The sequence below is a fragment of the Pipistrellus kuhlii genome, unplaced genomic scaffold (assembly GCF_014108245.1).
Source record: "Pipistrellus kuhlii isolate mPipKuh1 unplaced genomic scaffold, mPipKuh1.p scaffold_m20_p_4, whole genome shotgun sequence".
NCBI classification, from domain to species: Eukaryota; Metazoa; Chordata; class Mammalia; order Chiroptera; family Vespertilionidae; genus Pipistrellus; species Pipistrellus kuhlii.
In genome coordinates this window covers 18,154,198-18,171,499 of record NW_023425540.1, presented here as the reverse complement: position 1 = coordinate 18,171,499, position 17,302 = coordinate 18,154,198, and the positions used below count along the sequence as shown (strand labels likewise).

Below are 17,302 nucleotides of genomic sequence, written 5' to 3'. Positions count from 1 at the left end.
TGTGTGTATGTGTGATAAATTGATAAAATGATCTGTGTTCTAGATCAATACTATGTACATTCCTCAAATGATTATATATCCCCACATGTGTGTCTTTGCATTTTACCATTTTATCCTACAAACCATCAATAACACTACCACCTATTTTTCTTGGCCCTCTTTGTTCAGATTTTCCTTGGATCGTCATACTGACCTTGACAGGATCTTCAATATACATTCTGGAAATGGATCCCTTTATATATCAAAGCCACTTGACCGTGAACTATCTCAATGGCACAATCTTACCATTATAGCTGCTGAAATCAGTAAGATAAATTTTATGGGTACAATATTTAATAGATATTTCTAGTTTCAATTTCATATTGAACATAATTTATTTTTGTTGCAAACATGATTTATATTTTAATATAGTTTTTTAAAAAGTTTCTGATTTTTTTTTTATGTAATAGCTGTGGGTTTAAATAAATTGACATTTTATAGTAACTAACTAAAAATCTATAACTAAAGATAGTCTCTGTTGGGGAAATAATATGTATTAGATGTGCTTCATGGAAACTATGAATTAGAATCTGTGCTAGATGTTGGGTGTATATCGTTTAATTTTAACAGCAAACATGCAGGTAGATACTATCACTTTCTTTTTACAAATAAGGACACTAAAGTAATTGCAATAATACTAACAAACACTCTGTGCAGGGTATTATTCTAAGAATTTTAAATTAATTTGCTCTTACTATTTTTATTGACCTTATTCAACAGAGAAGGAAATACGTTCCCAAGGGTTTCAGTAACTTGCCTAATGCCAGAGTAGTAAAACTGGGATTTTAAACAAGTCATTTTGTCTCTAGATCAAATACTTAATTTTTTAACCAAATTTACAAAATTTCATTCAACTAGTAGCAGTCAGAGCCACATCTCTCTCCAAGAACAATAATTCTTGCCTATATACAGGACTGGCTACATAATTTGGGGAGCCCGTTATAAAATGAAACTGTCAGACCTCTTGTTAAAAATGATTAAGAAATTTCCCTTGGCCCCTGTGGCTCAGTTGGTTGGAGCCCTGTTCTGTACATCAAAAGATTGCAGGTTCAATTCCTGGTCAGGGCACCTATCCAGGTTACAGGTTCCATCCCAAGTTGGGCATGTGCAGGAGGAAACCGATTAATGCTTCTCTCTATTTATATTTTTTCCTCTCCCTCTAAAGTAATTAAAACATTAAAAAGTTATTAAGAAATTAAACATGGAAACAGCAGAGCATTAAAACAACTTTGTGGCCTTCTGAGGGTGAGATCCTAAAGAATTGTGCATGCCCATGAAACCAGCTCTGTCCACACATGCAAACCTGCTCATGGTTTCTGATTCCTGTACTATGATATACATGGAATAGAGTAACACCTTAACTTCTTCAAAAGTCACACTAATAAGGGTTCTAATCAATGTAAAAAAGTTAGCCTATAAATTCCATATCTGAAATAGCATGCTGAATCCACAAACACATATCAAGGTCAAGGTGTTTTAAATATCCATTCCAGGATTTGGAAGGCAGAACCTTGGGGCTGAATACCAAGTGTCTCAGAAATGTGGAACTAGTCCAGATAGATCATCAGCAATGAGTGTAAAGCATCAAGATAATAGATTCAGCTCCCTCCTTTAATCTGGCTCAGAAATATGGGTTAACATAATGATCCATTGTTTCCATAGTGAGTTATAAATGGCTACTCCTTTTAAGACTAACAGAAGTTTTCGTGTTTTTCTTTTTGTTTTGTTTTGTTTTGTTTTGTTTTTTAGTTTTTCTTTAAAGAAAGCTTTTATTTCTATCCTGGATGCCTGATGCACTAAGATTTGGGCAGAATGGGCCTTCCTTACACTGGATGCTGGCACAGCCTTTGCTCTGGCCCAGAGCTGCCTTTCTGCCTTCGCTCCACCTGGAGCTGCCTTTCTTCCTTCCCACCCTGCCCAGAGGCCCTGAGCAGCTGGGGCAATGCAAAGAGATGCCTGGGCCACTGGGCACCTGTGTATGCAAATTAACCCACCATCTTTGTTGGGTCAATTTGCATACGTACTCCTGATTGGCTGGTGGGTGTCAGGAAGTTACAGTCAGTTTGCATCTTTCTTTTTTATGAGTGTACATTTGTCTCCATGTCACCATGTTTAGAAGCACCTGATAGGATCCAGTCTGGTCATTCTAGATCCATGTTTGTTTGTCCCTCTGTTGCTTCAAGATCTTTCTTCATGCCAGTGAGCTAGAAATTGCATTTTCCATTTCAGATACTTTGAGAAATTTAACTTCCAAAGCTAGTTGAAAAAAATTGTGATTCTGTAAAAGGCTAAGCCAATTATATTCTTCTTTTTAAAAATTAAACTTATTTTTCCCCTTAAATGAATCAATCTATGGAGAAACTGCTGGGAATGTCTACCTGCCAAACCACAAGTAGTCAAAGGCCCATTATGCTGTTCCGGTTATTAATGGGAATGAGGGTAAGAGGGAAACAGCACACAGGAAATTGCTTTCACTAGGTTTTAAACACTGGGTTTATGGTAACCGTGTCATACACCATGCCCTAAGCAGGGCAGAATGACAGATAAATGTACTTCTTACGGATGTGTTTCCAGGCTCTTCCTGTAACCGTTTAATTCTGCAGTCCCAGCAGTATATCCCATCATATGGCAAGTGCTACTTCAGGTAATTATTTAGTGCAGTATACCATGAATAACTTACCTGATTCTTCTTTATAAAATTATTCTAGATGCCACGTGAAGAATAAAAATCCTAAAATTAAGGTCACAATCAGGGATAATAGGACACATCACTGTAGAGACCCATGAATTCCTCCACCACATCTGAAATTTTAACAATAATCATTGCAATATGTTCTGAGGACAGTGGAGCAAAGTTTATGCTGAAGGACTGACTTCTTACCTATACTTAGTTCCTTATTAGTGGAAAGTCTTGCCCTAAGCAGATAGAAAAGATGTATTTCCCTAAAGCCTGAGATTTCTTGATAATGATTTGGTTTTCTCTTCTGAGAGGTATGGAAAAGCCTGTGGATACATAGGTACAGGTTCAGCTTTGGACATAATTTTAAGATTCTTGACTGCTGATAGAGTCTTGCTACAACAGACTTTGCCTTGATGACTGAAAGACTCAGGTGGTAAATACATGCCACTGCTCTTCAGTGTGCTGCTTCCTGGGAATGCTTTATACTTTTACTTATTCATAGGCTGCAGCATATGCCAGGAGGAAGAATCGGTGCAAAAACTGCTTTTCAGAATAGGCAACTCGAGGCTTGACGCATTACAAAGCACATTTCCCCCTGTGGATTTGGCTTTTCATTGGAAAAGGCTTGAGTTATTTGTGAAGAGCCCAGAGAATCTCTGCCTTCAGGGGGTGGAAAAAGCAGGCTCACAGTTGTGAACACGTAGAACACTGAGTTTATTCCTATATATTTTTAATTAATTATTGTGTGATTTGTTTGTATGGCAACTGTAAAGCTACCTTTGTCCACACCTGCATTGTTAGAGAGGAAACTGACATAATGATGCAGCTTTTTAGATATGAGACTGTCTCTTTCTCTTGGCTCTGTGGCATAGTTAGAAAGATAATTGCTACCCACAAAAGACTTATTTTTAGGTCAAGACTTTGCAAGAAAAAATATTGCTATGTCCACTAACTATGTAAGTAGTTTAACGAGCATGTTCCAGGAAACATGAAAGTATCATCCCTTCCCACTCTTCTCCAAGTAACTTTAGGGAGTCAAGGGTTCATGTGCAGGTGAGCACTGTGCCTCTGGGTGTTAACAAATGGTCTACAAGCAGGAGAAGGTGGAGAGTAGTGGAAAAGCATTTTTCTCCTCTCTTCACTTTTCCCCTCTTCAAAACCACATGCATTGTAGGAAAGCTATTGTAGTTTGATCGTGTGGATGCTTTGTATAGAGAAAGACCATAAGCTCTTAAGTAAAGTAAGGAAATGAAAAAGATGTGATTATGATAATAGAGATGATCTTAATAACAACAGTCAATACCAACAAACTGAAACTCTGATCAGAAGTTTCATGCATTAACTCATCTAATTTTTCAAAAAACTCTATAAGAAGTCCTATTTTGATTCATGTTGAGTCAACTGCGGCATTAGAGAGATGGAGTAAATTGACCAGGGTCACACAGGAAATGAATGGTGGACATGGGAATCAAAGCAACTCTCTGTTGGGCCCCAGGATCGGAACTCTATAATCACTCGACACAATGAGAAGTAAAATATGCAGCAATAGACTAGATGAAACCAGAACCTGAGAACTGAACACATGTGGGTTCAGAAGACAGGTTGGCAATGGTATATGTACAAAGATAATAATTTAATAAAAAAATAAATAAGTAAATAAATTTAAAAAAAATTAAAAGAAGAAGAAGAAGAAGACTGAGGTTAGACTGCACGTTAAAGAGAGCAGGCCTTTGAGTTCTCTTGAAATAAGAAGGAAAAGTACATAAACTTCAACATGGACTTGGCATTCTGCCTGCCTGCCTTCATACTATTTCAGCCTTGTAAATGTCCCTGCTGAGTAATCAGTTCCTTCCCAATATTTTTTAAAAGTGCTGATCTCTTTATTTTAGCAACATTATAATTACATGGAGAGAAGGGAGAAGAAATACATTCTTTTGAATAGTGGTACACTCCCTGTTTGCCCGTGACAGTACATTTACCCTTGTACCTAAAAATTATTTAGATAGAATTAGAAAGTCAGATAAATTTCACTCATAATGCATGTTGGTAGAGGCCATTAAATAAGATTGCAGCTCATCTGCTCTTTGTCTGTTTGTTTTGCTTTGTTTTTAGCTAATTATCTCCTTTCTTCTTTTATATTGATCTTCAGCTTAAGTTCACCAAAGTTCACACAGAATTTGAACCATATCCAAAGACATATTTTGATATCACGAAGGCTGATGAATATAACCTGAATTTAAAGTGTCAAAATGCTCTCAGATATCAGTACAAGTATCTAGAAAAAAATCTATAGTGAAGATAATGTAATTATGATTGATATTAGGTTATTAGCCAAGACTAAGCTTAATAGACATTTCTATTGTAAAATTCCATTTTTTGAATTTTTGGAACAATTTCAAGTGCATGTTTTTTATGTGAAAATATTGATGCTCTTGATTTTAGCATTTGTAGGAAAACAATAATAATTACAATACTGTATGTTACCACTAAGCTAATTTTGTTACACAGAATTGTGCCTAGATTGTTGAAACAGTACTAGTAATAATTATATTAATAAAATAAATTTCATTGTAAATTTCTATCTAATTTGTAAAATTAATAGCTATATATAAAAATTTCAAAAAGGAGAGTTGAGAATAGCTATTGGAATACATTTTAGTGACAAAAAGTAGACAGGTAAGTTGTAATGTAACAGCTACCACTTAGGAGTTACTAATTTATTAAAAACTACTTCTTCAACTAAAAAAAAATCAGGAAAAAAATCAGGAAAGATTAAGTAATATAATGATGTCTAATAAAGCTTTATTAAATATTTGTTCTTGATATATATATTTGGATTGCAAGCCACAATTATAATATGAACTCAATTACACTGCATTGTGCTTTTAAAAATATTTTCCAAAATAATAGTACACTTGAGCCCAATAATAACTGAATTCTTGACTATATAATTAGGCTCTTAGTAATTGTCTTTATTGCATTTGCTCATTATGTTAGTAGAATTGCCAGGATGCTTATTTGTGTGTGAGCACTTAGTATCCACAGATGCTTATATAAATAAATCTAATGCAAACTGTGTCTTTCTAAACAAATGTTTTCTTTCCCTTTTCTAGACAATCCCAAAGAGATGACCCGTGTGGCTGTTTTTGTGAGAATCTTGGATGTTAATGACAATGCCCCACAATTTGCTGTCTTCTATGACACCTTCGTATGTGAAAATGCCAGACCAGGACAGGTGAGTACTCCCAGGGTTTAAACATAGGAACATTTTTAACGACATGATTAAATGTTTTCTTTTCCCGATCTTGAGAGGAATGAGAAAGTGGAGATAAAAACAAAACAAGACAAAACAAAAACACACACACACTCATTTAAAGTGCCAGTCATATAATTAAAAACAAACAAATGCTCATGTTTTTAAGGCTGAAGATGTTATAAATAACAGTAAATTTCTAATGTATATGTTGTTACTGTTGCCACAAAAGTTAAAGTGTAAGAATAAAAACTTCAGATTCTTAAAAGTTAAAAAAAAAAAAAAAAGCAGATTAAAAAAAAAAAAAAAAAGGAAAACCTCTGTGGCTTCCATTAGATAAATATTGATAACTGATAGAGAGATTGGGAATAAAAGTTGAGAAAAACACAGACAAGTGCATGGGATTGGCAGAACATTTCATCCACTTTTCCCAACGTCTGCAACCATGGTTTTGAAGTGGGGCTGAGGAATTTTCTCCTTACCTTACACTTGCATTTCATCATTATAACAACACATAAACTGCTTAATGACTTCGTTTCACCCTTTAAAACATTCTTCCTGCATCAGCTTTGTTTATAACTTTATGCCTCGTCCTCAGTGGACTCATTTTGTACTTTAAAAAGCTCCAGAGTATATGGCTGGAAGAAATGCTCTTAATTGGTTTAAGTGCTAGCTTCACAGAAGGAAGTTGCATGTTATAAATAATTGGGAGTCAAATCTGTTTCACTAAAGAAAGAGGAGCCATGATAAAACTGTAGGGTGTTTTGACATCATCTGATGCTCTTTATAGACATCAATGCCATTGTTATATTTTTTATGTAAATTACTTTGTGGAATAACTGAGATACTTCTTTCTGAAGATTGTAACAGGAATTCAATTGTCGGTCCATTATTTGAAATGCTAAAATTTGTTCAATCTGATGCATTTTTTTAATTTAAAAGTATTATGGAAATGTTTAATTTGAAATATTTAAGTCACTTAACTACTTCCGACCTACTTCTTAATGAAACAGTGTGTGCCCTAAAAATACTATTGCAAATAGTTTTCTGCTTGCCAGGCTCAGCATGATAGAAGATGAAGCTTTTTCTCTAATAGATAAAATACCCACTTTGCAATTGCTGCATACATTACTTCCTCTACGGTTATTTTATTTTATTTTCAAGAGATATCTTTTCAGAATATTTGAGTCATTATAAATACTTATTTACAAATGTATTCAAATTATGCAGATAGAGAGATTGTGGTTGTTTATTTTCTTTATGTTTTCTTTTTTAACTTTAGCTCAGTGACTTTATATTTTCGGACTTTAAAAAAGCAATTGGTATACAGAAGGAAAATATAATCAAATCAAAGATGACTTTAATAAAAAGTAAGTTAGCCAATTTTTATGAACAGGATAGGAAGAACATGATTAATAAATTTTGTCTAATTGGCTGCATGTGCAATAGTCTCTCCTGGCAGTTATTTATATATATATTTTTTTATTTTTAATATTTTTTTACAATTGATTTTTAGAGAGATGGATAGAAAGGGAGAGTTGACACACAGAGAGAAACATCAATGTGAGAGTGAAAGATCAGTCAGCTGCTTCATACACATGCCCTACTGGGGATCGAACCCACAACCCTGATAGGTGCCCCAACCAGAAATTGGACTGGCAACCTGTTGGTGCATGGGATGACACCCAACCAACTGAGCCGCACCGGCCAGGGCTCATGGCAGTTATCCTAATGTATAATGACCCAAGGTTCATAATGACCCAAATATCCATTTGGATGACCAAACACCAGGCTAGGGTCCCGGTGGCATGGAATAAGTCAGTCCTGGGTCCCAGCATCTCATGGTGGGAGTCAGACCTGGGACCCCGCCACCCGTGGTGGCAGGAGGGAGCTGTGGGAAGGGAGCCACGCTGCCATCAGACTGGCCCCTGGGTCTCCTCTTCCCCCTAGCCCGCAGGCCCAGGGAACCAGAGCCATGCTGTGCCGGGACTGGACCCTCCCCGAGGGGTTCTGGATTGTGAGAGCATGTAGGCTGTGCTGAGAGACCCCCGAGTGCAGAATTTTCCTGCCCTGGGCCTCTAATCTATATCATAAAAGGCCTGTGGTCGTGCTGCCATCACGGCATCACAACCAGCTACAGGACTCACCAGGAGGTGCACTGATGGGTCCACAGCAGCTGCAGCGGGCCAGACTTCTGGGTCCTGCAGCAGTTCTGGTGGAGGGACTGCTGGGGTGTCTCGGGCTTCACGGGGTGGCAGACATGGACCTGAGGGCACGTTAGGCCCAGGGGACCCAACATGTGCATGATTTAATTGTGCGCTGGGCCTCTAGTTTTTAATAAGACCAGTTTATTAGACGTCATTTTGGTTGCATAGGCTTAAAGACCATTGCTTAAACTAAACTGTTACATATCCAATGATGGAATTCTAAGTTCTGAAATCCCAGCCTGGAAAAATCAAAGTGGTTATTTGGTGAAGTCCTCCTTCACTGATCCTTTCTAGAAATTCATTTGTTAACTTTGTATTTTCTCTTCCAAAGGAGTAAGAGCCATGTTAGGACTTCTGTATTTAATGGAGTATTTCACTCCACTCCATACTCCCCTGAACTAAGTGTCCCTTAAGAACAGCATTTGGAACAACAACATGGGAAAGAATTCCATTCACTTGATATTGGAACAAAATGAGAAAAAGAAAGCTAAGTGCCACCTACAGCCACTTCCTTGCCTACTCTTTGTTGTAAGGGTAGAGAATACCTCCCCGCGTCCAGCCTGGGAATGATATTGCTTAGAATTGATGTAGTATTAATATTCCCTTCTTTTTTTCTGAACTAGGCCATTGATTTTCAGAGAGAGAGTAGGAACCTTAGGAGAGAGGACTTGATGTTTTTCTTTTTTTTCTTTTTTATAGTTTTTCCTCACACTTTCATTCAGTTAAACATATTTTAACAATTTTTAATCTCTATGGGAAGGAAACAGCATTTCAATCTCATAGGAGAATTCCCAGGAAGGCGTGTTGCTTATATTACCCATCCATAGTATCTAAACTCCAGGCCCTCTCAAAGGAAAAAAAAAAAAATTCTGAAAAGGAAGTAAGTTCTTCCATCTGCAATAGAGAAGTATTGGGGCCATAAAAATGTATTGTAATTTGATATAGGTTTTTAACATGTGATTCTGTCTTATTTGTGCTGTTAATATGAGCTTCGCTTCCTTCCTTCATAGCACTTAATGGAGATATACCAGTGAGCCACTGATTTTAAGATCTATAATGCTACTATCTTTTATTACAAGAATACATTTTAATTTAGAATTCTTAAGTAAATATTTATAATTTCTTACAGTTATGTGTAAAAATGTGGCTTTTTTCTTTTCTTCAAAATATATTATTTTGGTCCATAAATGTGAGACATCATAGTTTTTATTTTAAAAGATCATTAGTTCTACTTTCACATTCTCTGTGTGTTAACCTATTAATCTTTTTATTGGTCTACTATATTTCCTGATATGTTATTTTATTTGTGTCAATTTTTCCTCATCTACTTTTTAGTATAAATCATGTTCAAAGCAATGATCTGATCATAATTTAAGGTGGAATTTTCTTTGTTAGCAGGTAGCTTCTTCTGTTGTCTCTTATAGCAGAAAATCCAGAGTGAATCCTTGTAAAATAACCATTCCCCATAGTATGTATATGTTGGATTTTAACAATATACAATTTTATAGACAGTAAAGATGTAGTGAATGGTTACTGTTAAAGTAGATAATAAAATGTTTGTGGTTTTTTTTTAAAAGGTATGTATTATGTTGTACGTTTTTAATATCTTTTTACTTTACTGAGGAGAAAAGTCATAATCAAAATAAATTTAAAAATACGTTCTTAAACTAAATATATCCTTCCGGATCAATGTTTAAATATATCTGAAATAACCTACATACTTCAAATCCTATGTCTAAATTAATAACATTGCCAAGAATATAATATCACCATGTTTTATTTGGAAAGAATGGATAGTATTTAAGAAAATTTGAGAGAGAGGGGAAGAGAGAGAAAAGATAGAGACTTTGTTAAAAAAATCAAAGTAATAATAAAAATGATGAAATAATTCAAATAAAGATAAATGTGTGAGAAAATCAATGTCTTTAAAATATTTTAGACAACATTGGATGTCAAAAATTACATAGTAGAAGGCATATAATACCAGTGGAAGTTTGAGAAATGTGCATTTTTCTCTCTTTTTCAGCTCATACAGACCATTAGTGCAGTAGACAAAGACGACCCTTTAGGTGGACAGAAATTTTTCTTCAGTTTAGCTGCTGTCAATCCAAACTTCACCGTACAGGACAATGAAGGTAAATTGGAGAACATAATGTGTTCATTGTGATTTTGGGCGACATTAACAAAAAATTCACCCAAAGAAACAGTATACATGATATTAATATATTGATCTGGATTATAAAATTTTGTTTTTATCAAATAGTTAATGAAATATTATGGTAATTTCTTCACTCTCTTAAATTTTATAATAATGAAATATGTGAAAAAGTCTCTATATGAGTCTTTTTTTTTTTTTTTTTTTTTTTGTACAGAGAGGAAGGGAGAGAGATAGAGAGTTAGAAACGTTGATGAGAGAGAGTCATCGATCAGCTGCCTCTTGCACACCCCCTACTGGGGATGTGCCCGCAACCAACGTACATGCCCTTGACCGAAATTGAACCCGGGACCCTTCAGTCCCCAAGCCGATGCTCTATCCATTGAGCCAAACCGGTCTAGGCTCTATATGAGTCTTAATTAAAAGATTGAATCTTTTTTTAATATATTTTATTGATTTTTCACAGAGAGGAAGGGAGAGAGATAGAGAGCTAGAAACGTCGATGAGAGAGAAACATCAACCAGTTGCCTCTTGCACACCCCCTACTGGGGATGTGCCCGCAACCAAGGTACTTGCCCTTGACCGGAATCGAACCTGGGACCTTTTAGTCCGCAGACCGATGCTCTATCCACTGAGCCAAACCGGTTTGAGCTAAAAGATTGAATCTTGAAAACAATATAAATAATCAGTTCCCTTAATAAAAAGGGCAGGACACACCAAGAGGAATGAGAAGAAAGAGAAATAACATTAACTTGACATTGATTAGCTTCCTCTTGCACTTCTCATATGGGAATAGAGCCCTGACCAGGAGTCAAACCATGACCTCCTGGTTTATAGGCTGATGCTCCACACTGAGCCACACCAGCCTGGCGCTGTGAAGGGATAGAATGCCAAAGTGTAACTGCAAGAGCAAGATATACTATTCTTCTGCATAACATGAGTTTTATAATGTCTCTGTGGTCAAAAATACTGAAATTATTTTTTGCATTCACAAAAAACATTAGAAACATATTTTAGAAGAACAGGATATGCTAATGGTTACTATTTTTATTTAAAAAAAAGTTGTACAGCTTTAGTATTTTTTTTTGAGAATATGTATGGTAATTGGTCTAGTCTAAACAAGTATGTAATTAGAACTTTTCTTTTTTTTTTTCATAAGTCTGTTAAATTAATTACAGGAATAGTGAAGGGTTTAAGAAAGGCCAGCATCCCACTACCTACTCTTTCCTGTATGTCTTTTAGACACTAGAGATCAATGGTCTTTGAGCTACACCAATACTTTGAGTTATGTAGCATATTCATTTTAATGGGTGGAAAGCAAAATTGAAAAATATTGATTGGGACTCAGACTCATAAACTTATTGACTACATTATTAACTTTAAAAGTGTAACTGCTATGAAATTTTACCCAATCTTATTTCTGTACCAGTATTGCATTAATGTGTGTGTGTGTGTGTGTGTGTGTGTGTAGACACATATGCTCATTGTAAATAAGAAACATTTACTAAGATTTCTTATTTGCTTAATTGCTTGGTATTTATAATATTTGTTTCTGAAAACTATGCTATTATCTATGTCGTCTTGATAAATGATTCAGTTACAAAAATTCACCATTTTTTGAAAACATCTGAGAATTAGTTGGGAATCTAATATATTGGCGATCATAGTGTTGGATTCCTCGACCTATCTCCTTTATCTTATCTGTATTTTAATTGCCTTGCATACAATTTATAGGAAAAATGGATGTTAGTTTTATATTTCCCATAAACATTGCTTTATTTGTATGTTAAAACCATGGTGATCCGGATGATCTGTTTTTACTGTTCCACGTCATTTGTACTATTTTAACATTTACTTTAGATAATACTGCCCGGATTTTAACCAGAAAAAATGGATTCAATAGACACGAAATAAGTACCTATCTCCTGCCGGTGGTGATATCAGACAATGATTACCCAATTCAGAGCAGCACGGGCACGCTGACCATCCGCGTGTGCGCCTGCGACGGCCAAGGCAACATGCAGTCCTGCAGCGCCGAGGCCCTGCTGCTGCCCGCCGGCCTCAGCACCGGCGCCCTCATCGCCATCCTGCTCTGCATCATCATCCTGCTGGGTGAGAGGCCGCCGGGACATGCGATCCTTACTGTAATGTACCTCCAAGCAAGAAATGTTGCTATTAAAATACATTCCCCAAACTAACCCCAACGTTTTAGATATGAATAACCCATGGAATGTTGCTTACATTAATATATGTTATCTGATCAGAGTTATCACCGCCCTTTTTTGTTTGTTTGTTTTTAATAATGAAACTGAAAATTAGAGATGTTCAAAATGTTTTCTAAGGTCACACAGTTTCTTTTTTTCTTTCTTTCTTTTTTTAAATACATTTTACTGATTTTTTTACAGAGAGGAGGAGAGAGGGATAGAGAGTTAGAAACATTAATGAGAGAGAATCATCGGTCAGCTGCCTCTTGCACACCCCCTACTAGGGATGTGCCCGCAACCAAGGTACATGCCCTTGACCAGAAAGAAACCTGGGACCTTTCAGTCCACAGGCCAAAACCCTATCCACTGGGTCTAACCGGTTTCGGCAGGTTCACAGTTTCTGAGTGGCTGAACCAAGGCAAGGCTAGTGGTTAGTCACTCTATGTATAATTTTTTTAGTACATCTAAAGTTTATTTCCACCTTTTTTTTCTTTTATGGCTGGATGGGGGTCCCACTATCTTACCTCTTCACCGAAATGATGTTCAAATAGTCCTTTTTTTACCTGGTTCACTTGTCCATAAAACAAGGATACTGGATTTTATAACCTAGAGCAAATTGATTTTTAACTGCTTTTTGAATTAACAATCAGGTTTAAATTACTCTGTAATTGCATTATCTTAAAACTATGTGAGTATTTCTGTGCCCCTAATCAAAAACACTGTATCTGATGTTTTAAGAAGCAGTGAAATGAAGTTGGATTTTGGAGCCAATCTTAGTAAGTTTCAATATCCTCATTATTAGAATATTTTTTTTCTGGGTAAGATTATTTGGTTGACAAACAATCTAAAGTTTAAAAAATGTTAATCAACATTTAGGTGTGCATATGAATACATAAATTTAGGCAAAATAAATGTCATAGTTTCTCCCAAACTTGAAGAATAAATATTTTTGTTCTACAGGAAGTGTCCTAATTTTTAAATCACTTTGAAGGTCAAAAACGTTTATCAATGGATTAAGTTTTTCTTTTTTGTTGTATCAGAACAGTCTCCTGTTTGCCCTTTTACATAAGCTTTAGGGCAAGTAGTCTGACCATTCTATGTCAACACGAGAAAACATAATACTACTTCAAAAATAATATAATTGTCTTTGTCAGTTTGGACTGCTATAACAAAACACTGCAGACTGATAGCTTAAATCACAGAAATTTAGTCCTCACAGTTCTGAAGACTAAAATCCAAGTTCAAGGCAATGGCAGACTCTTTGTTTGGTTGAGGGCATATTTCCTTCTTTGCAGATGACTATCTTTTGTGTCTTCACATGGCAGAAAGTAATGATCTCGTCTGTCTAATCCCATCCATGAGGGCTTCACTCCTGTGACTCACTTACCTCCCAAACACCCCACCTCCAAATCCCACCACATGGAGGTTTTTGGCTTTAACATGCATTTGGAAAGGACACATTCCATTCATAACTGATAAATTCCATGTTCTTTAAATCTTTGTTATAAGAAGCTAACTACAAAGATATTTCTTCATGCATATTCCTGGAAACATATTTATCCTTCCTTTCCTCATCTAATTGAATTTACCTCTGTTTCTTCAAAACTTCATTTTAAAAGATCATGACCAAATTGAGGATGGGAAATGAATACAACCAGATGGAATTTGATATCATCTATATTCTACTTTTATGCTATTGTTACTACTTTGATTTAAATATTATTCATACCTTGTTCTGGAATGAGAGATACACATTGAGGGATGCACATTTCCACTTGTGGACTACACTTAAGATGCATCTGGCCAAGGTTTTTGTAGTTAATTCAATGTGTTAATTCTCCCTTTGCCATCATGTGATCCAACAATTATTTTTTATCTCATGTGTGATATATATTTCCATGGAAAAGTCATAATTTCTAAACTGGCGATGTCTAAGTAATGTGGCCATTCCCTGCTCCTCTCCCTCTAGCAAGTAAGTTATTTTTTTTTTTACCACGTTAGGGGGGGAAACATATATGCAAATCCATCAGTAAAGCTATTTAACAGAAAACAGAAACCAGTACTCCATTTCTTGTGAAAAATGCTGCCTTTAAAAAAATGTTTTTATTGGTTTCAGAGAGAGAGAGAGAGAGAGAGAGAGAGAGAGAGAGAGAGAGAGAGAGAGAGAGAGAAACTTCAATGATGAGGGAGAATCATCAATTGGCTGCCTCCTGCATGCCCCCTACTGGGGATCAAGCCCACAACCCCAGGCATGTGTCCTGACTGGGATTTAAAACATGACCTTCTGGTTTATGGCTGTATGCTCAACTACTGAGCCACACTGGCCAGGCAATGCTGCCTTTTTAAATAATATATAAGGATGTAAAACAAAAAACGTGGACATATGTTTGCCCTTCTTGTTTCATTTTAAGCTGAATTTAATTTGTGTCAATTTTAGAAATATAACACCTATGCCACTACTTAATGCAAAGTATACATAATGCCTCTACAGTCAAGAACTACCTTTGAACAGTTCTTAGGAAGATAAAATAAGCCACTGGATTTGAGAAACGGTTTTTAAAAATAAGTTAGGCACTTAAAACTCTACCCATCCTAGCTTAAATCCATGAATACCCCTATAAAAAGAAAATTAAAAAAAAAAGGTCAAAAAGTACAAAATTAATCTTAAATTCTAACCTGTCCTGGAAAACCCATTACTTAAACTCCTTTGCATTCCTACCGCTCGTTCTTTATATGGGTTTGTAGATGGATCTTTAATGTATCTTTTTCTCTTTTCTCTCTCAAGTCATCGTCGTGCTGTTTGCAGCCCTGAAAAGACAGCGGAAGAAGGAGCCTCTGATCCTGTCCAAGGAGGACATCCGAGACAACATCGTGAGCTACAACGACGAGGGCGGCGGCGAGGAGGACACGCAGGCCTTCGACATCGGCACCCTGCGGAACCCCGCGGCCATCGAGGACAAGAAGCTGCGGCGGGACATCCTCCCGGAGACGCTGTTCATCCCCCGGAGGACTCCCACGGCGCCGGACAACGCGGACGTGCGCGATTTCATCCACGACCGGCTGCAGGAGCACGACCTGGACCCCACGGCGCCGCCCTACGACTCGCTGGCCACCTACGCCTACGAGGGCAACGACTCCGTGGCCGAGTCCCTGAGCTCCCTGGACTCGGGCACCACGGACGGCGACCAGAGCTACGACTTCCTCCGGGAGTGGGGCCCCCGCTTCAACAAGCTGGCGGAGATGTACGGCGGCGGGGAGAGCGACAAGGACTCCTAACCCAGGGGACCGCTTCTGTCTGTCCCCACAAGAGGAAGTCAGCTTGGCCAACAGCGCGTCCACTTCGCAGTATTTGACATCCAGGAGAGGTTTCCTGCCACGCAGCACAATCCCCCCCCACCCCCCTATCCCCACCCCTATTTGCTTTCTTAAATCTGTTCCTTAATCACATTAATTCTTTCCCCCGTAGGATGTCTCATTGGAATATATACGGCATTTTATTTAATCACTTCCAAGAGCCAAAGCTATGGAAATTTCAGTGGTGTCCATTTTAGAAATAAAAGGTAATAATTTTCAGAACCGTGAACAGGATAGGTCTCCCTTAAGCCACCCCTCACACAGACAAGCCGCTTCTGTTAGATACACGCCCTGCCCTTGCAAATAAATGAAGCTTGTCAAAGAGGCGAAGACACATGTGAAGGTATATCCTGTCCTGTACATTCAATTAAATGTACATGTGGTGTTAGTAGGTGTGATATGCAACCCGGTATACGAAAAACGTTTGTGCAATTTCATTTCATCAAATTCTATCTGCTAATGTTTTATATTTATATTTTTGTATTTATTTTTTAAAAAATAAACCAGTTTTTACAACTACATTGTCTCCAGCTTCTTTTTTTTTTTTCCCCCCCTAGGAAGGAAAGGTTTCTCCCCGGGCTAAATATCTTGGTACAAAATTGCATGGGACACAGGTAAGAACACAAAGTCATTATCCTTGCTGTTTAGAGCTCTGACCAAATTTGTATGATGTAGAATCAAATTGAAAGCCTTTTCCATTGAGTTTTGTCAATGTGTGAATTAAATGTAATAATCATTTGTAGACCATGTAAAACATTCCCATGCAAGCAAACTTAGAACATGAACATCCATATGCTAAATATTCCAAAATGCCAGCAATGTGGTTACTTCGTTTTGTACATATTCACTAAAATAATGTCTGAAACATTAAAACATTTATTTTCGTATGACATTTTTGCTATGGAGGTTCATAGGCAATGGAGTTCAGATGGGTTTCAGACTGAAATAATCCTTTAATGGAAAATATGTTCACCTCCCATGGTGACTTTGATAATGCCTAGTGATGAGAGTAATAATGCTGAATATTCCAGTAAGATAGAGCATTGCAATTATATAAAATGTTCAATTTTTGCATATTTATTTACTTAAAAAATTTACTTGCAAATTTTGCATATTTATTTACTTGCAAAAATGTCTATGTTTGTGTCAATGAATGGTTTAATACAAAGCAAACAGTAACAACAACAAAAGCCAACCTGGCAGTTAATTATTTAGAGATCCTCCAATCTTAAGGCCAATGGATTTTAACTTATCCCTCCTTTCTCAAGCTCCAAACAAGTTCATTTATACATCATTTGGGACCACTTTTCTGGGCCTACCCTAAGAAGTCGCATTAAGAAGTCTCATTCCCTGCTAAGTATATGGTAAACAATACCAAGGATTCATGTTTTCTCTAATTAGTGAGAACGC

At 36.7% G+C, this 17,302-nt stretch overlaps 1 protein-coding gene across 2 annotated transcripts in view; it reads left to right on the top strand.

The window, feature by feature from the left end:
• Positions 1-16,411, top strand: part of CDH10 (cadherin 10) — a 66,061-nt gene extending 49,650 nt beyond the window's left edge. For both annotated transcript variants that reach the window (XM_036410537.2, XM_036410536.2), the window contains 5 exons: positions 169-305; positions 5,833-5,954; positions 10,206-10,314; positions 12,195-12,446; positions 15,324-16,411. In XM_036410537.2, coding sequence (XP_036266430.1) covers positions 169-305; positions 5,833-5,954; positions 10,206-10,314; positions 12,195-12,446; positions 15,324-15,814 — 1,111 coding nt within the window. In that variant the 3' untranslated portion in view covers positions 15,815-16,411. The remainder of the gene's footprint in view (positions 1-168; positions 306-5,832; positions 5,955-10,205; positions 10,315-12,194; positions 12,447-15,323) is intronic.
• Positions 16,412-17,302: the final 891 nt, after the last annotated feature.